At 51.2% G+C, this 21,637-nt stretch overlaps 1 protein-coding gene across 2 annotated transcripts in view; it reads left to right on the top strand.

Moving 5' to 3' along the window:
• Window positions 1-21,637, top strand: part of LOC119458721 (mitochondrial-processing peptidase subunit alpha-like) — a 213,121-nt gene that overhangs the window by 165,075 nt on the left and 26,409 nt on the right. For both annotated transcript variants that reach the window (XM_037720576.2, XM_037720577.2), the window contains exon 12: window positions 11,896-12,040. In XM_037720576.2, the coding sequence (XP_037576504.1) occupies window positions 11,896-12,040 (145 nt within the window). The remainder of the gene's footprint in view (window positions 1-11,895; window positions 12,041-21,637) is intronic.

Here is a 21,637-nt window from a genome sequence, read left to right as displayed (position 1 = left end):
ATAAGGCTTCATTCACATAGCCGTCAAACGCTTCGTTGCATCGCCGTCACGTCAAAAACACGTACAGCAGGCGTAGCGAAGCAGTGTACGAGTAGGCGACGGCGGTGGTGACGTCAACCGCAGCACGGTTCCTTACAGTGTTCACTGACCGGTCACATGTTCGCCTAAACCTAGAAAAATATAATCTACATTATGCATTGAACCTGTTAAATAATTTGATGTTGGTGTAATGTTTGCATGAATTAAGAATAAATTGTGTAATGGCGAGCCACAACAACCACGGGTACAGTGTACTAGAATAAAAGGGTAGTGTGCTAATTGAGCACCAGCGGCAACGGGGCAAGTCGCCGATGTCAACTTAAAAACAGAGCTAGACATTTAAAGGGCCCCTAAACCACCTCAGATATTTTTTGAACATTTCAAGTTAACACACGCATCGAGTTCAGAATGCCGTCGCGATCAACGATGCCAAGTGCTGCAGCGCTACACGCCGCAGGCGCGCCACAAAATAAAAATGAAACAATGCCGTCCTCCTCCCCTCGCCTTTCCGGTATCCCCAGCGGTCGTCATGATGTCAGCAGGGGGAATCTGGTGATGTCAACTGCGGAAACGATGTCCATTGGTCGAACAAGAACCTATGACTTCCAATTAGTCTGCTAGCAGGTACGCGCGCTTTCTGCTCTTCATCGTCGTGTTACTCGCTTGTGCGCGCTTGCAAATCGGTAATTACAGCCTGCATCGCAAGTGCCAAATCGCTCGCGTTCCAGCACAGTCATGCTTAGCGGTCTGATTAGCTGCGCAAACAGAGTACGACAGTGTTGGCCTTTCCAGACGTGCGCACAACGCAGGGTCTATAGCGGCACGTTTCACATAACGCGGGCCGGCACCGCAGCATCAGCGGGTAGCCGAGAAGCGCTGAGTCCACGTCCATGTTATTGGTATGCTAACTCGCCGCATGCTGTTTGCCATTCACGGGCTGCCGTTCGACAGCGGTTTTGCTCGCGAGCGGCGAGATTTTCTTGCCGTACATAGAGAGGATGAGACCGGGACTCATTTGTGCGGCAGCCTCACCGCCGCTGATCGCTCAACGGCACCAATATCGTCGCTAGGCCTTTTCCAGTTCCCTTCAAAGCTAAAGCGGACGGCGCTTTGAAATGAATTACTGACGCTCACAAGCCGCAATATTTTATTATCGTTGTTATCGCTCTTCGCAATAATTGTACACAAAGAATAAAAATACGCTGATATTAGCGGCACCATCGGCTGCGATGCGAGCACAGCTGAGCCGGTCGTCTGCCGTCGGTAGCCGTGCACTGCAGCTGAGCTGCAGCCGATGTTTTCGTTGCCGGTGGCGGAGGCGCGCAGCTTCGCCATCGTCGATTGGCCGTTTGATCGTGCAGCGGGCGGGGCGCCGGCCGAACTGCCATCTACTTTGGACACCTCTCACACGGCAGACGTTCTACAGCACTGGAGGCCGGTTCGCTGTCCGTATATGCACCGCTAGCATGGCTAGTGTGGATGTGCCTTAACCGTAAGTAGGCAGTGTTTTGAAAAGCGCGTTGGCGATGACGTATGTCACGTGACATTTCGAGCAGCACTCGGCGACGAGGGGAGACCAGCCAACGAGGAGAGTAGCGAAGGAAAGAGCGAAACGTGCGAGGGCCGTTTTTTTATCATCAAACGCGTGTAACTCCGCTATTACGGCACCATTTCGAAAAACTCTCGCGGCTACGTGTTCGTTGTAGGCTCGTGCACAACTGCAACACCACAACTAAATTTCGACCACTGGGTGGTTTAGGGGTCCTTTAAAACGACGGTGCGACGCTTGCTGTGCCACAGGGAAAGCGCATATTGCTGCCCATTCAAAGAAGCGACGCTACGAACATGCACAGCGATCACCGCTGTGTCGAAGCAAACAGAAAGGGTGCGATCGTGGTTGCGGAAGCTACACTGATCTCAACGGTACGCCACCGCTCTTCTTTTAATGTGTAGTAACATGCGTTTTCCCTGTGGCACACCAGGTGTTGCACCATCGATTTCAATGTATAGCTCTGTTTCCAAGTTGACGTGGTGTCGCATGTAAGAGGTCGCCTGTGGCGAGAAAAGAAGAGGACAATATAAACAGAGCATTCCGAACGGCGCGAGCGCGCGAGGCGCGTGAGCCGAGGCGTAATCGAGGGACGAACGGCGCTGTCCGTTGATTATCGACGTGGCTCCGGGCCAGGAAGGTCGCATCGCCAGCTACGCTCTGGCGACGGGAGACTTGGGGGTCTGGCCGAGTCCGTCACGTTGGCCGTCCAAGGTGTGGCCGTCGACCTCGGCAAGTTCGAGCGAGGCTCCTGGACTGGCTGCAGCCTCTCATGGCAGGACCGGGCACCCCAGAGAGGATCCCCCTTCTGCGGCAGACCGGCACGTTCGATTCTCCTCGGGACGCCACGTCGACACTCACAAAGAGGTTGCGACGCATCCCGACGCTAGGCCTTTCCAGGTGGGCCTAAGCAACGCCGAGCGCCATCGCTGAAGAATCCCTGACGAGCTCGTTATCGATGAAGTACCGACGAGCTCACCACCGACAAAAGAGGCAACGCGAGTCGTCGGCATCTACAGCAGTAACGACGCCCCGAATGAATACGACTTGGACCCGACGAGAGGAACTTCAAGTTGTCGGTCCGTAAGAGCCCACGTTTCTGATTTGCGACGCAGTTAGGCCGGGGCCAGGGTGGCCAGACTTGGACGAGTCAGCGATTGGACTGACTTAGAGACATTAAGGCGGAGTTAGGCTCCGAGATAGATTCTTTTCTGGTAGTTTTGGTATTTAGTCAGAGTTTTGTATTTTGTATTGAGTAAGCATTTTTGTTGAGTTATGTCTTTCGTTTTGAGTGCCTTTAGTTTTGAGTTACGGTTTTAGTGTTGTGTGCCACGTGCTTCTACCGTTCTTGTAAATATTAAATCCTCGTTTGCTGTGCCGCCAGTCGTGTCTCTCCTCCATCGAGAGTAGCGCATGTACGCAACTCTCCGCCTCCCAAGCGAGTAAAGGTGACAAAATATTGGCGAGCCTGCCAGGATTGGTACAGCCTAGTCACCGATACTCGGGAGTTGTAAAGATGGAGTGGGAACGCTTGGCGGCGGTAGAGAAGGATTTAAATATGTCGAAGGAGGAGACGATGGCGTTTTTCAAGTATACGCAACAACGAAAAGAAGAAGAGCACGAACGAGAGCGCGAGAAGCACGAACGAGCACGCGCGGAGCAAGAACAAAAGCACCAAAGGGAAAAAGAAAATTTGGAGTTAAAGATTAGACTAGCGGAGATGAACGCCAGGTCTCGCGAGGGGTCGATTTTCCCTAGTACGGCGTCATCCGACTCTACTTCGCCCAGGCCAAAACACATTTGCCCCATGAAATTGATGGCTCCGTCTGATGAGAGTAGAGATGATTTAGATGCGGATTTGCATCCCATTGAGAGAAAAGCGGTCGGGCAAGGCTGGGCAAGGAATGAGTTGGCTAGCGCCTTAAGCCGGTGTCGAGTAGGTGAGGCGGCTAGATTAGCGGAGCATGCTGCAGCTAAGAAAGCGTACGAGGAACAGAGACAGTCTCTAGAGAAAGAGATAGAGATGCTGCGAGAGAGAGCACACACATTGAAAAGGAAAGAGAGTGAGGCCGATATAGAGATGGAAAACAGGTGTGATAGCGTAGCAGGGTTCCATGACATAAGAGAGGTGCCAGAAGAAGTTGGCAGATTAGAGAGCACCTGTGAAGTCGTAGAGGAGAAGTTCACGACTGGAGAAGTCTTGAGTCAAAAGGACAGGAATAAGAGGATGACTGCCATCCCGACCGAGGTTTGTATACCCAAAGAGCAGAAGAGTGTAATAGAGAAAGAAGTAGCTTCACCTCAGAGTGACAGAGGGTTGATAAGCGATGTTGAGTTCCGGGATAGCCAGGCACCAGACATGACGAAGGATTTAGACTACGAGAAGTAGAAGGTAGTAGAAGGAAAAGTAGCGCCACCCCGGGACGACGGAGCATTAGTGATTGAAGCTTGTGTCAGGGATAACCAAGCATCAGAAATGATATGGCAGTCAACCTCCGAGAGCAATGAGAAAGGTGACGGGTTCCAGAGTTGTCTAAAAGGGGCAGCTTGTAAGGATAGGAAGAACTTGAACGGAATGTGTAAGGGTAGGATAAGCTTGCACAGGACGTTGAAAGCAAGACGGCGTAAGAAGACGCGTGTGCATGAGAATATGGGATGGTCGAGAAGAAAGAATAAGATGGAGAAGCTAGAGTTAAGGCAGAGAGCTTTCAAGCTGCACGAGAAATGTGCCGGCATAAGAGGGAGAAGGAAGCAGAAAGAAAGTAGGCATGCGTGGGAGTTCAGGAAAAGGCGGAAAAAGTGAACGGGTATAACTGGTAGGCTACAAAAGGACTATCGTTTAGGAACGCCCTCGGATAGTTGAATTGTTAGTTGGTGCAATTGTGTGTGAATAACAAGTGTATAGGGGGAGAACATCAGGTACATATGTGTGTGGTGTTTGGATTATTGCAAAATGTGTTTGGATGCGGGATTTATTCATGTAGAAGTGTTTGGGTCTATGAACTTGTGAACATTGCGAACAGTCCAGTGCAGTGCAGTGTGTGGTGTAAGGTGAAATGTGCACGAAAGTGTGGTGATCAGTAATGAGCCCTGAGTATACAAGGAGTGCGCAAGTCAAAGAAGAGTTCAGTTCCCAATAGAGACGGCCAAGAGAAAGAAGTTTTTTGGAAAAAAACTCTTGAAGAGGGGGTCCATGTCACATGTAAGAGGTCGCCTGTGGCGAGAAAAGAAGAGGACGATATAAACAGAGCGTTCCGAACGGCGTGAGCGCGCGAGGCGCGTGAGCCGAGGCGTAATCGAGGGACGAACGGCGCTGTCCGTTGATTATCGACGTGGCTCCGGGCCAGGAAGGTCGCATCGCCAGCTACGCTCTGGCGATGGGAGACTTGGGGGTCTGGCCGAGTCCGTGACGTTGGCCGTCCAAGGTGTGGCCGTCGACCTCGGCAAGTTCGAGCGAGGCTCCTGGACTGGCTGCAGCCTCTCATGGCAGGACCGGGCACCCCAGAGAGGATCCCCCTTCTGCGGCAGACCGGCACGTTCGATTCTCCTCGGGACGCCACGTCGGCACTCACGAAGAGGTTGCGACGCATCCCGACGCTAGGCCTATCCAGGTGGGCCTAAGCAACGCCGAGCTCCATTGCTGAAAAATCCCTGACGAGCTCATTATCGACGAAGTACTGACGAGCTCACCACCGACAAAAGAGGCAACGCGAGTCGTCGGCATCTACGGCAGTAACGACACCCCGAATGAATACGACTTGGACCCGACGAGAGGAACTTCAAGTCGTCGGTCCGTAAGAGCCCACGTTTCTGATTTGCGACGCAGTTAGGCCGGGGCCAGGGTGGCCAGACTTGGACGAGTCAGGGATTGGACTGACTTAGAGACATTAAGGCGGAGTTAGGCTCCGAGATAGATTCTTTTCTGGTAGTTTTGGTATTTAGTCAGAGTTTTGTATTTTGTATTGAGTAAGCATTTTTGTTGAGTTATGTCTTTAGTTTTGAGTTCCGGTTTTAGTGTTGTGTGCCGCGTGCTTCGACCGTTCTTGTAAATATTAAATCCTCGTTTGCTGTGCCGCCAGTCGTGTCTCTCCTCCATCGAGAGTAGTGCATGTACGCAACTCTCCGCCTCCCAAGCGAGTAAAGGTGACACGTGGGCGGCTTCACGCTGCCGGCGCTGCTGAGCCCACTAATGTTATATTCTAGTACATTGTACCACGGGTCTACTTTCGTGATGCTGAGCTGCTACTGTTCTTGCTTTGCAAGTGGAGACAGCAACACCCGCGCAAACCTCGGTAACAAAGAAGTACGTGGGGCCGAAACATGTGCAGGAATCACAAGTTCGGCCTTCGGCGTTGTCCATATTTTTGCAGGAAGAAAGCAGGCCCACGAGTGTAGAAGGATGTATATTTACAAGCGAAGAAATATGGCGTTCAGGCAACGGCCAGAGACTTCATCTTCCTCTCGTTCGCGTCACCTTCTTCTTTCCCTTCACCGTAACATCACCCTCCCGGTGGGGTTAGCTCCGTCCCGGTGCAGGTTATGGAGCGTCGCTTAATGGGGAGACATAGGGCTTGAGCCTGGCGACGTGAACAACATCGCTGGTGACGTTGGGGGACACTGAAGGCTGACCGACTGGGGCGATCTCGTATGTCACGTCGGACAGTTGTCGTAAGATCTGGTATGGTATGGGAAAGGAGTTTTTCCGACAAGCCGACTCGACGTGAAGGCATCCAGAGAAGGACAAGGGAACCAGATGAAAAATGGTGGTCTCGGTGCCGAAGGTCGTAGCGTCGTTTTTGAGAAGCTTGCGAGACTGTGAGGCGATGACGGGCGACCTCTCGGGCCTGGGCGGCTAAGGCAATAGCATCGCGAGCGTAACCAGTGCTGGGTGATTGTACTGCGGAAGGTAGCAACGTGTCCAAGGACAAGGTGGGGTCGCGGCCATACAAAAGGTAAAATGGGGAGAATCCGGCAGTATCGTGACGGGACGAGTTGTATGCGAAAGTGATGTACGGTAAAGCGACGTCCCAGTCGCGGTGATCGTCGGAAACGTACAGGGCCAGCATTTCGGTTAGTGTGCGGTTGAGTCGTTCGGTGAGGCCGTTCGTTTGAGGGTGGTATGCGGTAGCGAGCTGGTGTTCTGTAGAACAGGAGCGGAGCAGATCATCGACGACCTTCGAGAGAAAGTAGCGGCCGCGATCCGTGAGTAACTGGCGAGGGGCGCCGTGGTGCAGGATGACGTCGTATAGTAGGAAGTCGGCGACATCTGTAGCACAGCTGGTTGGCATCGCTCGTGTAATGGCATATCTCGTGGCATAATCTGTTGCTACAGCAATCCATTTGTTTCCTTTCATAGAAATAGGAAAGGGGCCAAGGAGGTCGAGGCCCACACGGAAGAAGGGCTCCGTAGGGATAGCAATTGGTTGAAGCAAACCAGCAGGAGGCATAGCAGGCGTCTTGCGGCGCTGACACAGGTCGCAAGAAGTGACATAACGGCGCACAGAGCGATAAATGCCGGGCCAGAAGAAGCGGCGCCGCAGGCGGTCGTAAGTACGAGTGATGCCCAGATGTCCAGCAGTAGGAGCGTCGTGAAGTTGCTGGAGCACGGCCAGTCGAAGGTGCTTTGGAACGACTAGGAGCAGCTCCGGGCCATCAGGACGAACACTACGACGGTATAAAGTTCCATCGCGCAAGGTGAACACCTGCAGAGACGGGTCATTAGGCGAGGAGCTGAGGCGTTCCATAAGTGTTCGAAGAACAGGATCTTGGCGTTGCTCGTCGCCAATATGGAGAAAGCCGGAGAGAGACAGAATACTGATGTCCGAGTCTGCATCGGTATCGTCCGGTTGATCCACGGGATTGCGGGACAGGCAGTCAGCGTCTTTATGCCGGCGCCCTGACTTATACGTAATAGAAAATGTATATTCTTGTAGACGCAATGCCCAACGTGCAAGTCGTCCAGTTGGGTCCTTCAAAGAGGAGAGCCAGCAGAGGGCGTGATGATGGGTTACGACGCAGAAGCTCCGACCGAAAAGGTACGGCCGAAATTTCGCGACCGCCCATACAAGCGCGAGGCATTCCCTCTCAGTGATGGAGTAATTTCGCTCGGGCGTGGAAAGAAGGCGGCTGGCGTAAGCGATGACACGGTCGTGGCCCTGTTGACGTTGAGCGAGGACAGCGCCGATGCCATAACCACTCGCGTCAGTTCGTACTTCAGTAGGCGCAGAAGGGTCAAAGTGTGACAGAATCGGGGAGGTTGTAAGCCGCTCGATCAGGGTAGAGAAGGCTTGCTCCTGCAGTGGTCCCCAAGAGAAAGAGGCATCTTTCTTAAGAAGGTCAGTGAGAGGGCGAGCGATGTCGGCAAATTGTTTCACAAATCGCCGGAAATAAGAGCATAAGCCCAGAAAACTACGGACATCGTTTGTGGAACAAGGTACAGGAAAATTGCGCACAGCATGGACTTTCTGTGGATCAGGTTGGATTCCGGCGGCGTTTACGAGATGGCCGAGCATGGTAATTTCACGGCGACCGAAATGGCACTTGGAGGAGTTTAGCTGAAGGCCAGCCCTGCGAAACACAGAGAGTATGGTCGTGAGGCGCCTCAGGTGGCTCTCAAAGTTTGACGAAAACACAATCACATCGTCGAGGTAACAGAGGCATGTAGACCACTTCAAGCCGCGCAGCAGAGAGTCCATCATGCGCTCGAATGTAGCTGGCGCATTACATAATCCAAAGGGCATGACTTTATATTGGTACAGACCGTCCGGTGTGACGAAGGCGGTTTTCTCGCGGTCCATCTCGTCGACGCTAATCTGCCAATAGCCGGAGCGGAGGTCAATTGATGAAAAGTATTGGGATCCGTGAAGGCAGTCAAGAGCGTCGTCAATGCGAGGCAGGGGATAAACATCCTTCTTTGTTATCTTGTTGAGGTGACGGTAGTCAACGCAGAAGCGCCACGAGTTGTCTTTTTTCTTTACTAAGACAACCGGTGATGCCCACGGGCTACTGGAAGGTTCAATGATGTCCTTGTCCATCATCTTGTCAACCTCTTTCTGGATTATGGCCCTTTCTGTTGCGGAGACACGATATGGCCGCCTATGAATGGGGCTGGCGTCACCGGTGTTGATGCGATGCGTGACAACAGATGTCTGACCAAGTGGACGGTCGTCCAAATCAAAGATATCCCGATAAGATGACAGGAGGTGACGAAGAGCTGTTCTTTGCTCGGAAGGAAGGTCAGGGGCGATCATCTTACAAACATCGTCCGCAGGCGTCGAGCACGAAGGAATGGGTGACAAAGGTGCGTTGGTACTCAGGAAGGATTCGGAGGCCAAAGAAGAAATCTCAAATTCATCCAAAGGAGTGATAAGTGCGACGGCAATGCCGTGTGGCAGCACATGCGTCGAAAATCCAAAATTGAGGATGGGCACCCGAGCGCAGTTTTCGAGGATCCGGATTAAGGTGCTCGGTAGGGCAATATTTCGTGACAAAACCACGTCAGTAAGCGGAGACACGACGTACTCGCCATCACGTACTGGAGGACAGGGCGTCAGGAGGACATTGGTAGCCGCCTGTGGAGACAGCCGTGCAAACTCAGCAGAACATAAGCGGGGTGAAGCACAAGTTGTTGCGTCTGCGTCGGCAGGAAGCGGCAGATCCAGCTGTACAACACCTGCGGAGCAGTCAATTTGGGCAGAGTGTTTCGAAAGGAAGTCGAGGCCGAGAATTAGGTCGTGTGGACAGTGCTCGAGGACGATAAATAAAACAACGCTATAATGGCCCGCAATGGTCACACGTGCTGTGCACATTCCAAGAACAGGTGAAGTACTCCCATCGGCGACTCGCACAGTGCACGGTACGGCGGGAGTCAGAACCTTTTTGAGCCTTCGGCGGAGAGCAGCGCTCATAACTGAAAGCTGCGCTCCTGTGTCAACGAGAGATGTGACAGGAACACCATCAACTTCAATGTCCAGTAGGTTTCCACGTGTAGGCAGGGTCAACAGAGGATTTGTGGGCCGGGTCGGAGTTGCAGCTTCACCTCCAGGAGCTGCACCGCCTAGTTTCCCGAAGGGAAGCGACCGGTTGCAGATGGGGACGAAGAGCGGTGAACGAGAGGCGAACGGGACCGACGGCCTTGCGGAGACGGGGAGCGGCTGGATCTTGGTGGGGCACTGTCGGCGTTGATGTTCCGAGGCGGCGTGTAGGGCGAGAAAGTGCGATTCTCTGGTACTTGGCGGTAGTGACTCGGAGAGGACCACCGAGGAGACGACGACCAGCGATTACGGCAATGACGGGCGATGTGTCCAATACCGGAACAATTAAAACAGATGGGTCTGTCATCCAGTGTGCGCCAGTCAGCGGGGTTTCGGCGGAGTGGCGGGAAGCTTTGCGTCTGGGAGCGAGCGGCCGGAGAAATCTGGTAGGTGTTCGTATGGCGGACCGAGCAGAGAGATGGAATGCCCAAACTCGCTATTTCTTCCCGAACGACCGCTTGTATAAGCGAGATAGCGGGCACACTTTCCCGACAGTCGGAACGAAGTGGAGCCGGAGCCATGGCCTCAAGCTCACGGCGAACGATACGCGTTAGATCTTCTGATCCTGTCGGCTGAACGAACCGCGGCGGGTCTGCGCACGAAGATGTCGCGGCGGTATTGGGCAGCCTGTCGAAATGTTGAGGGACGCGGCGGCCTTTCGCTTGTTCGAAGCGCCTGCACTCCTTTATAATTCCATCCACAGTGGCACAATCCTTACACATCAGGAGATTGAAGGCGTCGTCTGCAATACCTTTTAGTATGTGACCAATCTTGTCCGCCTCGGTCATGGTGTTATCAGCCTTGCGGCAGAGAGCCAGCACATCCTGTATGTACACGACATAGGATTCTGTGGACGTCTGAGCGCGGCATGCAAGTTCTTTTTTTGCTGCCAACTGACGACCGACAGGTCTGCCAAACAGGTCACGCATTTTTTCTTTGCAGACATCCCAGCTTGTTAGGTCAGCTTCATGCGTATCGTACCATTGCTTCGCAGTTCCTTTCAGATAAAACATGAGGTTTGCTAGCATCATTGTTGGACCCCACCTGTTGTTGTCGCACACTCGTTCGTACATCACAAGCCAGTCCTCGACGTCGGTGTTGTCCGTGCCACAAAATGTCCCCGGGTCCCGCAGATGAGTGAGGATGACCGTTGGCGTGGACTGCTGAGGCGTTGTCGGTTGTGTCGGTTGATCTGCCATTGTGGCGGCAGGTAGATGACGTCCACTGCGAAGTTCCGTGATTGTACCCAGCACCTTCCACCAAAATGTTGCAGGAAGAAAGCAGGCCCACGAGTGTAGAAGGATGTATATTTACAAGCGAAGAAATATGGCGTTCAGGCAACGGCCAGAGACTTCGTCTTCCTCTCGTTCGCGTCACCTTCTTCTTTCCCTTCACCGTAACAATATCACGCATTTGAGCACCATCGAAACGCACAGCTGAGTTTTCGATGTGCCACATGGGGAACGCATGCGAACAAGCCAGCAGCCGCTGCTGTTGCCAGCTTCAGCTTTGTGAAATGGCTGTGTTTAGCCACGGTTTCTTAATTTCTGGTTGGTCGATTTTGTAGGGGCGGGGCTCACGGCGACGGTCGCCAGCGACCCGTTCTTGCGGGGATAATGATTCGGAAACTTTCTCCTCTGACGAAAAACGGTGCCGTGATGATGATGCGACGGAGCGCTTGACGGCTGTTTGAATGAGGCCTAACAGTATGTAGTAAAAACCACCTTGAAAAGCGATTATTTCCCATACATGTGGGACATAATCTGTGGGTCTCGGGAGGATATGCTTGGTATTTGTGGCCAGTATAGCACAAATGGCGACGACCACGCGCTGCTTTCATTATGAAAGCTCATTCCTTAAAAAAAGTTATCCTTCTTATAAGGTAAATTCTGCACGTCTCATTTTTCTGATCGTGAACGGGGGTTGGGGGCATGCTATGTTTTTCTTTTATGAATCACCGGCATGTTACATTTAGGTTTGCCAACATTCAGGTGCGCATTCACGTGCAGTTGTTTTAAGCCAGCGAAAATTGGGTGCGTGTTAGATTTGGGGCTGTGTTGGAATCGGGTAAATACGGTAATGTTTGTTTTAGCCAAGATACACGCATCAGTGCCTATGGCTTTGCTGCTTTGGTTGAGAGGCCAAATTTCTTTTTTCTCAATACCTTACTACAGTTTAGAGCATTGCCTTTGAGCACCAAGGTGCTGTTATGGCCGTGTTGCAAATTGTGTTCAACATTGTGTGTTTGTGTTGAAATCGCTGTGTGGTTTGCAGATGGAGCTGGAGCGGGCAAAGACACAGCTCCAGTCGATGCTGCTTATGAACCTGGAAGCGCGTCCGGTCATGTTTGAGGACATAGGACGACAGGTTCTCGCCAGCGGTCATCGCAGAGATGCCGACTACTACATTTCGGAGATAAGTGAGTTGATTGTGTTAGGGCAGTGATGTCACATAGAGATGACCTAGCACAAGACACTCGTTCGGTAAGCGAAGCTACTATCCCTGTGTGCACAGTTTGTTGCACACAAGGGATAACAAGGTCATGATCACCTTTGTCATAACATTACAATTTTCATATTGTTACGGGCTATTCTGTTAAGAGAGGGTTTATTGGGACACGACGTAACAGACGGTCTTGAGCGCTAGCCTAGGTTCCATGATCCCTTGGCAAAAAAACGTCCTTTTCTTCCACCCCTCTTATCTGTGTCCCACTAGAGCTCATGGCACATACCCGAATAACACAAGACTTTCACGCTTGTAACACATCCCCTTGCGCAGACGAAGCCCACCGGGCAAGTCAAACAGCATCTCAAGAGGTAAAGGGCTTCAAGCGGGCAACATGAGTCACTTCAGTCTTTGAAGAGCGTCAACCATTTGAATGGAGGCGCGCTATACGGTAATTCAATTCGCTTATATGCTCTAGAATAACATAAGGTCCAACATAGTGTGCCAGTAGTTTTTCGCACAATCCACGTTTTCTTGTTGGTGTCCATAGCCACACTAAGTCACTTGGATCATATGTGACGTGTCGGCGTCGGCGGTCGTAATGTGCCTTTGAGCGATCTTGTGAAGCAAGAGTGCGTAAATAAGCAAGGCGTCGGGCTTCTTCTGCACGACAGATGGTCTCAGATATGCAGGCATCATCGTGGTTCATAAATTGGAAAATCGTATCAAGGGTATAATGTGGCGGCCGGGCGTAAAAAGAAGGGCCTGTAGCCGGTAGTTTCGTGCATAAGTAACGAAAGGTAGAACACTGTCCCAGTTCTTGTGATCTGTTGAGACGTACATGGACAACATGTTCGTGAGAGTTCTGTTGGTGCGTTCCGTAAGGCCGTTCGTTTGGGGATGGTACGGCGTAGAATGTCGAAAACAACATAGACGAAGCATCTCTTCCACGACATCTGCAGTAAACTGTCACCCACGATCGCTAATAATGACTTTAGGAGGCCCGTGTCGCAGAATAATAAATCGTAGCAAGAAAAGGCACACGTCGGCTGCAGTGCATGTCTCTCCCAGACTTTGAGCTCTTTGGGCAAGCGTTCACTCCGCACGTTTCTTTTTTGCATCAGAGTCGCGAAAACATTTTCCTATTTCCTCAACAAACCATTCCCATGTTGTTGAAGACTTTTCGTGATTCTCGAACCACATCAGTGCAGTTTCTCTCATAAATAGGACAACGTTGTCAAGCTTGGTGACCGAGTTCCAGTTGTTATATCGGCTCAACCGATTGTAGTGCGTAAGCGACTCGTCCACGTCTTCTCCCGCTCTTCCTGCGAACGAGCGTGGTTCCATGTAATGTTGTGTGGGTGCAGCTGCCGTTGACCCTTGCGCGGTTGAAACTGGCGCTGGGTCTGGTCCTCCGTGCTGTGGCATGATGACGGTTGTCGGCGAGAGACCGGCAAGGCGGCGGCTCCGGCGAAATTCAAGCGCTTGGGACTCCGTAGTACGTCGACGCCGTGTACCCAACACCTCCACCACTCTGTTACGGGCTATTCTGTTAAGAAAGGGTTTATTGGGACACAACGTAACCGACCGTCTTGAGCGCCAGCCTAGGTTCCGTGATCCCTTGGCAAAAAAACGTCCTTTTCTTCCACCCCTCTTATCTGTGTCCCACTACAGCTCATGGCACATACCCGAATAACACAAGACTTTCATGCTTGTAACAATATAGTGAGGGAGTGAAGGTGATAGTAGCATGGGTAGCTTTGTGGTCACCAATTTCTCATTAATTTTTACATTAGTGAAAGGCTGTCAAGGTGTTTAGTCAAAATAGAATGTAGGGGTGCACGAATACCAAATAGTAGATTTCAAATCGATTATCGAATCAAATCAAGAAAAAAAAAACTGAATATCGAATCAAATATAAGAAATTCTATCGCAAAGTTTAATGCTTACAAATTTTGGGCAAGAAAACATAGTGCTGCACATTCTCGGGAGTCTCCTAGCACTGTGTAACAAAAATGTAGCAAGCTGTCAGCAATCAAGACATACAGTACAGCCTACTCTTAAAGGAAATGCCAAACTTGTATTCCAGTGCTGATAATATTTATTTCTTTATTAATAGAATTTCTGTTGAACAGAAACAAGCATTCGTGTTTTCTTTCCTCTGAAACTAATGAATCAGGGACATTCTCTTGTACTGAATATCAGTGAGGTTCTCAGTTTAATAGTGAACCTGTGTTTTGTACCAATATTTTATTTATTGCACAGAAAATGTTTCTTTCCAGTTTTTAAAATACAGAAGGGCTAAACCAACTTTACGGCAGTTGGGTTATCTAACGCCTATTTGTGCGACTGACGAAAGAATCACGCATCATGTGAATAGATCACTGCTCCGCGCGTAGCCGGCGCCGAAGCTAAACAGCAGGTGCCGTTCGCGCCGTTTCGTTGTCAGGTGCGGTGTGATTTGCTACCTGTCAAAGAATCTGAAATCTGGATGGTGACGGCAAGTTCGCGCAACACTCACTAATGAACCTTGTACTGACGGAGGCGGCCCCGGCCGTTCCAGCGCCATTCTGCGAATTGCAGAGTTCAGGAACTGTGTGCGTGCGATCCCTGCATCGAGCCCATGTCGGCAAGCGATTGCAGTGACTTGAAGTCCGCTACTGCGTCAACCGGGGTGGCCCGTCCACAGCGCATTCGGCGCTCCTTTCGCTTCGCGGCGCACCCGACATGCAGCAATGCATGGGTCTCTACACCAAATATATTGTCACGCGGTAGTGACAGTGAAGAATACAGCAGCAAAACTGTGAATGATGAAACTAACATTTTATCGGGTGAACTTGTGCCCAGAAAAGCAAGTGACACTCAAAGCACAATGATAGCACAGTCGGCAATCGTTGAAAATCGTCGAAACGCGTCGGCTTTTGTACATGATTCGTCGAAGGTTCAAGCGTAATTGCTGGTGCCCACGTATCTTCCAGAAAGTACTACACCATTCGCGTCGAGCATACAATCAGATTACACGAGGTTCGGTGACAATAGACAATGGATAAAACTATGGATAACATTCGAGAAACTTCTGATACATGCAGGCGTGTCCTGCACCGAGCGATTACATTTGACATTTGTTAGCCGGTGAAAAACGATCACCGGAGAAAGATAAAGCACATATGTCAGTGCCCCCTTTGCATCGTCGCGATGGTGCAAACACCCAGCAGCAGCACAAAACAAAAGCACCCCTAGTAACGAAGAACAACAAAGAAACGAATATCCCGAAGTTCGTCAGCAGATGTAGAAAGGCTCAAGATGCACCATGTGGACGACTTCAGGTCATGTGCAGTGCCGCTGTGACTGCGAAATGCCATCTGGCACGACCTCGTAGTCCAGTAGCCAATAAGTTGGATGATCTTGTAGGGTCCGAAATAGCGGCATAAAAGCTTCTCGCTAAGTCCTCGTCAGCGTATTGGTGTCCACACCCAAACACGGTTGCCGGGCTGGTATTCCACGTAGCATCGTCGAAGATTGTAGTGTGGGCTGACCGTCCTTTGCTGGCTTTTGGTGCGCAGGCGGGTAGGTTGTCGTGCTTCTTCGGTGCACTGCAGATAGCCGGTGATGTCGAGATTCTCTTCGTCGGTAACGTGTGGCAGCATGGCGTCGAGAGCTGTCGTCGGGTTCGTTCCGTAAACCATTCTTGAACGGCGTGATCTGCATTGTTGTTTGCACCACGGTATTGTAAGCGAAAGTTGCGTAGGAAAGGACCGCATTTTAGCTATGAGAAAAAAGAACCATATACAGTAAAACCTCGATAATTCGAACTCGGTTAATTCGAAATTTCGGTTAATTCGAAGAAATTGAGCGGTCCCGTCATTCTCAATGCAAATTCTACCGGATAATTTGAATGGCCCGCGCGGCTCTATTCGGATAATTCGAAGTTTCCGGCTAGTAGCAACGTGCGGCGGTTAGGTTAGGGCGCTCCGTAAAGTCGCCAACCGATTTTCCGAGCTCGTGGGGACTGAAAAATAGTCCGGAAAGCTCGTTCGGCCGAAAAAAAAAGTCATTAGTGCGGCTTTAAAAAAAATCTTTAATAATGCCCTGCCTCATACTACGCTTGGAGAGGATCGACTTGCTTGGATTTGCGCAGCAATGACGTCGTCTCCGTGTACAGTCGACACGAACGCCACCGCGTTGGCGATCTCCGCCAACGGAGTTCGCCCTGGAGATCCAAGAAACGAGCTTCGCACCGCTTAGCTCTCGCGAAGGTACAGGAGGTAGCGCCGATCACTGAGACATGGGTCTCCGCGACACCTGCTCGGTGTACACGCCACGTTCAAAATAGCAACCGAAACTTGAGAGAAAAAACTCACTTAAATAACACGCGTGGTGTCAGCGCGCACGAGCGAGCGCGGCCTCCGCAGCCCACAGCGAGCGAAGGTTCGTGCGGTCTATCGCTGCGAGCGGCGAGAGCACAGCCCATACGAAAGGTCGGAGCCGTCTGGAGATCGCTTTCAAGATACGCTGCGCGCGAGAAACCGCTCCGGCGCTAAGTACGCAGTTGTTAGAAGAGTAGAAGTCGCCCGAGGGAGGAAGTCGCCTCCGCCGTGCGTTCGCTCTCCATGAAAGCGCGCGTCCCCCGCGCGCTGTCACTCGCACATACGGCGGGCGCGCGGCGATGATTTTATCTCCCTTGGACTTTGTATGGATCCTCAGGGCGGCGACGCCGACGGCGAAAATCCGCTTGAAGTGTCCATATAATTGCTGTCGCAAAAAAAAAAAAAAAAAAAAAAAATCCCACAATAAATGGTTACAACGATGGCATGGCCTCCGAGACTGGAGGATTGCGCGAGCTCTCTGTTGATAGCGCGCGTTCTAATCTTGGAGGCTATACAGCGAGTCACTGGAATTCAAGCCAGTGCAAAATCCAACATGGCGGCCTCCAAGATTGGGTAGCGCGGCTAGGAAAGAGCGATTTAGTCCGCAAAATCGAACTTTGGGGTCTCAATTCGTCCGAAAAATTGGGTGCGAAAATGCATGAACTCAATGGGAACCCTGATGGTGCATTTTTGAAGTCCGGAATATCCACTAAGTCCAAATTTTTGGAGTCAAGCACCACCACGCCCGCTTTCGCGGCAGTTATCGATTCCGTGAACATCGTCCGCAACTTTGTTGAGTGCAGTGCGGGTGATATTTGTATGCTACGTTTTTTTGAGCCAGCTGGAGAGCATGGCACTAGGGGCGGCGAACCAGCGCGCCAAGTAATCCCGCATCGGTGATTACTTTGAGTAATTTTTCTCGGACATGGAAAATAAAGGTGATTTCTTTTTGCGGCAAGTTCTTTCTTGTTTTTTTTATTATTCATTTCGGTTAATTCGAAAATCCGCTTAATTCGAAGAATTTTCGCGGTCCGGCGACCTTCGAATTATCGAGGTTTTACTGTAACGATATGTTATTCACCGCATATCGGATATAACGATTGAAATTTTGCTTCTGGGCGGTGTTTTTCATGCAGAATAATCGTGAAAATTGCATTCCTACGTTGCCCTTAACTGAGACGGGGTGAAAAGTTTGCCTACGCAAGTTCATATCTGCCGCCATTACCGGGCAGCATCCCGCCCGCGCACCGATTGTGAAAGCCACGAAGAGCATCGCAAGTTGGTGCAGCATGCAAAAGATGGCGTCAGCTGCTTCGCCCCAGCTAGAGTCATTGGAATTTTTTTCCAGTGACTCTAGCCCCCGCCCCGGCGGTCGTGCGAGGCGAGGGTGGAAGAAAGGCGATAAGCGAAGGCAACGCCTCCTCTGGCGAGGGGCGCCTGCGCTCGCTGCCGCGCTCTCTCTCTCAACAGAAGCAGCGGCAGGTGCGCCCCTTGAGACGAAACTGATTTTGCAGGAGGGGGGAAAAAGCGATAAGCAAGCAGCGCCTGCGCGGCCTACGCTCCCTTTACAATCTCCCTCTCTCAGCAAGCGCGGAAATGCACCGCGGAAGCAGCAGGAGGTGCGCCGACAAAGTGCAAAGCTGCATCTCTCGAGACAAAGCTGCAAATTTTGCAAGACTCGAAGTACGAGCTCGCGCAGTGGATGATATTGACGATTATGAAAACCGGGAGCGCAACGATCATGAAGGCTAGAAGCAGTGTCCATGCCGATCAACCGAAAAGGCGGACTTCGTGCGCCACGACGAAACCCCCAGGGGCGAAACCCCCAGGGGTGAAACCAACACGGTGGTGTCTGAACTCTAGGAGCACATCGCTACTAACGATGAAATAGGTGGTGCTTCGATGGAGAAGCTTCTGAGTGCAAATAGTGCTGCCTTGTTCCGCGAAGAGAACTCCGACGGGGCGATTGTTGCCACGGCGGCGTTGTGCGACGGAGGCGACGACAGCAGCAGCAGTGACGACGAGATTGACAATGGCTCGTCTTTGACAGCGACCCCAAGGTTCAACCAAAGTGCAGTGTCGTCGATCGAGTCGCTCATTGAATTCATGCACGCTAAATTATAGCCGGGCGCGGGATGAATTTGGACCGGTGGCGCCTTCATGCGGCGGCGCCACGAAAGTAATGGCATGTGGCCGCCGGGCCGCGCGCAGCTGGCGCTGCCGTGAAACCACGTCTGATCAAACATGATGCGTTTTCGGGTGCACCAACAGTTACTGAAACATGACTGAAGCTGGTTAGGCCATTCAATTCAATCGTTGTTCATTGCGGCATCGCGTTTTTCGGGCGGAAAGTCTGTATATGTGCGGTCTGTATATAGGCAGCAGCGCGTTCAGCAGTTGAAACGCGATACTCGAATCGCATGGTCGCCAGCGCTTTTTGCACTGACTGTAAGCGCTGGGGACCCCAAACTGATGCATTGTGGTGTAGAGTGAAAGCGAGAACCTTCCTAACGCATTATGACTGCATTTGGTCCCAAGGCCCCTGAAGGTGGCTCGAAAAAAGAAAAAACCTGTGGCTCGAAAAAAGAAAAAAAACGGCGGCAGCCGCGCGCTGCCAGTGCTTCAATCGCTGTGCACTGTACATTTCCGACGCTGATTTGGTATAGTGTAGTTGCTCTAACGTTAATAAAAGAGCCGTTCATACGCAAGAGCTTCGTGTCCCACTTGCCTGTCTTCGCCTCCGCAGTGTAACGGCTCCGGAGCTTGGGAACCGAAGGCGAACACTCAGATTTGTCGTCATTTTGCCATCTTATCAGTGTATCAGTCTTCCTTTTAACGTACATTTTCCTTCCTAGCAATTCCCAACTCTGGTTGCGTCCGGCTGTGCTGTGCATCGACGGCGAACACCAACGCAGTGGCGTGTTCACACTCGCCGCCACCGACGGCTCCCGTCGTGCTAAGCTATATAAAATGGGCCGTGACTGAAGATTGGGCTAGTTTATAAGCAATTAAGAATGGGGAAGCATTGCAAAGATAAAAACTACAATGGACAGAGAGCGGGAACTTACTGACACATGTGCGATTGGCGAAAGAGCTCAAAAAACAAAATAAGGAATACGTATGTCTCCTTTTTTTTTCTGTCCATAATTTTTGTGTCATTCGCATATTTCCATGATTAAATACGCGGTAATGTTAAAGCGCAAAGCAAAATAGCATGTGGAATATAACTGCCGGAGTTCCACGTCTTAGCTTGCCGCGGTGAGCTCCGTTCGCATGGTGCATTTGCATCGCAATTTGCGCTCGTTTTCTGCATTATATACTACCTGATGCCACGAATGTGATCTGCCTCGTACAAGTGACGACCTTTCTCAAAAGCAGACACACGAAAATGCGTTTTCCCGTGCGTCGGCCCTTAAAACCCGCAGTGCCAAATCACACGGAAGCACCGAGCGCCGTCGTCCCGTCGTCTGCTTCACATGCCAGTGCTCCGACAGCTGCCGTTCGTGGCGCTGTTCACCAGCATATCGCCGGCGCGCCGCTGGCGCCTTACGACGGCCGCCCGGTGCCTATAGCCGCCAGTGTTCGCGCAGCAGATGGCCGCGATGCACATGGCGGTTGTGAACCCGAAACTTCCGCGAAAGCAAGTGCAGATTTCTATTTCAGCATGCCGAACGATTGAGAGGCTATTTAGAGGTATAATTAAACGTTTTATTTTTCACGGCCTATTTTCTACGACGTCGATTTTTTTATCGCAAGTGGCAGTTTCGGTTTCGGGACTGCAAAGGTATATTCGGCATTTTTTTTTTTCGGCAGTCCAGATATAGCGATGATCGGTTATAACGATAGGATTTCTCATTTTCCTCGATATCGTTATAAGTGGACTGCACTGTATATGGGAGGGTCTTATTCAGGTGCTCTGTAAGGCCATTCGTCCGCGGGCAGGAATTGGTTGTTCTAGGGTGACTTTGCTGGCTGTATTACAGGATGGCTTGAGTAAGCTCCGCCGTAAGAGCAGTTCCTTTGTAGGTTATCAGGACTTCCTGGGCACCATGTCATAACAGGATGTTCTCAACGAAAAATTTCACCCCTTTGGTCGTGGTCGGTACCTGTGGGGAGGGCTTTTGTTTCGGCATAGCGGGTAATGTCGTTGGTAGCCATGACAATTCACTTTTTCCTGGATATTGACATCGGAAATTGTCTTAACAAGTTCATTCCGATCTGCTAGAATGCGCTAGGGACAATGTCAGTGTTACCTTCCAAGTACTCAGCAAGGCTTTTACTTCCGGGTCTGCTTGTTGCTGTTCAGCGAAGTATTCCGCGCTTATTGTTCCCAGGGAAGGCATCTTCGTCTTGCGGCGGCGGGTCAATGGGGGCATGCGATAGGCAGTCGGCATCAGAGTGCTTCTGTCCGGACTTGTACACGACGGTGATGTCAAATTTCTGAAGTCTGAGACTCGCATCATTTGAGGCATCCTGAACGGCCCTTTAAGTTTGCCAGCCAACACAAGGATAGTGGTCGCTTACGACATTGAAGGGCCTGCCATATTGGTAAGGGTGGAATTTAGTGGTAGCCCAAATGATGGCAAGACATTCCTTTTCTGTCTCAAAATAATTGGCATCTGCTTTCGAGAGCGACTGGCTAGCGTAAGCCATGGGACCCTTTCAAATCTGTCTTTCCTTTGGACTAGGACGGCACCGAGGCCTAGGCTAGGGTGGCCCGAGGCCTAGGCTACTTGCTTCGGTGTAGATTTCGGTGTTGTCATCTTGATCGAAGTACGGAAGTACTGGTGGGGATTGCAGGTGTCGTTTAAGCTCTTCGAATGCTTCGATTTGCGGCGTTTCCCACTTGAACTTGATGTCAGATTTTGTGGGATATGTCAGTGGCTCGGCGATGTGTGAAAGGTCTTTGAAGTGCCTGTAATAGGCACACAGGCCAAAAAATCTGCACAGTCCCTTCTTGTCGGCAAGTTGTGGAAGTCAGTGATGGAATATGTCTTTTGCGGATCAGGATGGACTCCAAATTTCCTGATGATGTGGCGCAAGAACAGAAGCTCATCGTAAGCGAAGCGACACTTTTCCGGCTCCAGAGTGAGGCCTGATGACTTCATGACCTCTAGTACTGTCCCAAGCCGCCTAAGGTGATTGTCGAAATTCCCTGTGAAGACAACGACATCATACAAGTAGACAAGACAGGTCTGCCACTT

This window comes from Dermacentor silvarum, chromosome 7 (assembly GCF_013339745.2).
Source record: "Dermacentor silvarum isolate Dsil-2018 chromosome 7, BIME_Dsil_1.4, whole genome shotgun sequence".
In the NCBI taxonomy this organism is placed as follows: domain Eukaryota; kingdom Metazoa; phylum Arthropoda; class Arachnida; order Ixodida; family Ixodidae; genus Dermacentor; species Dermacentor silvarum.
The sequence above is the reverse complement of the archived record's forward strand: the minus strand, read 5'-3'. Positions and strand labels throughout refer to the sequence as shown.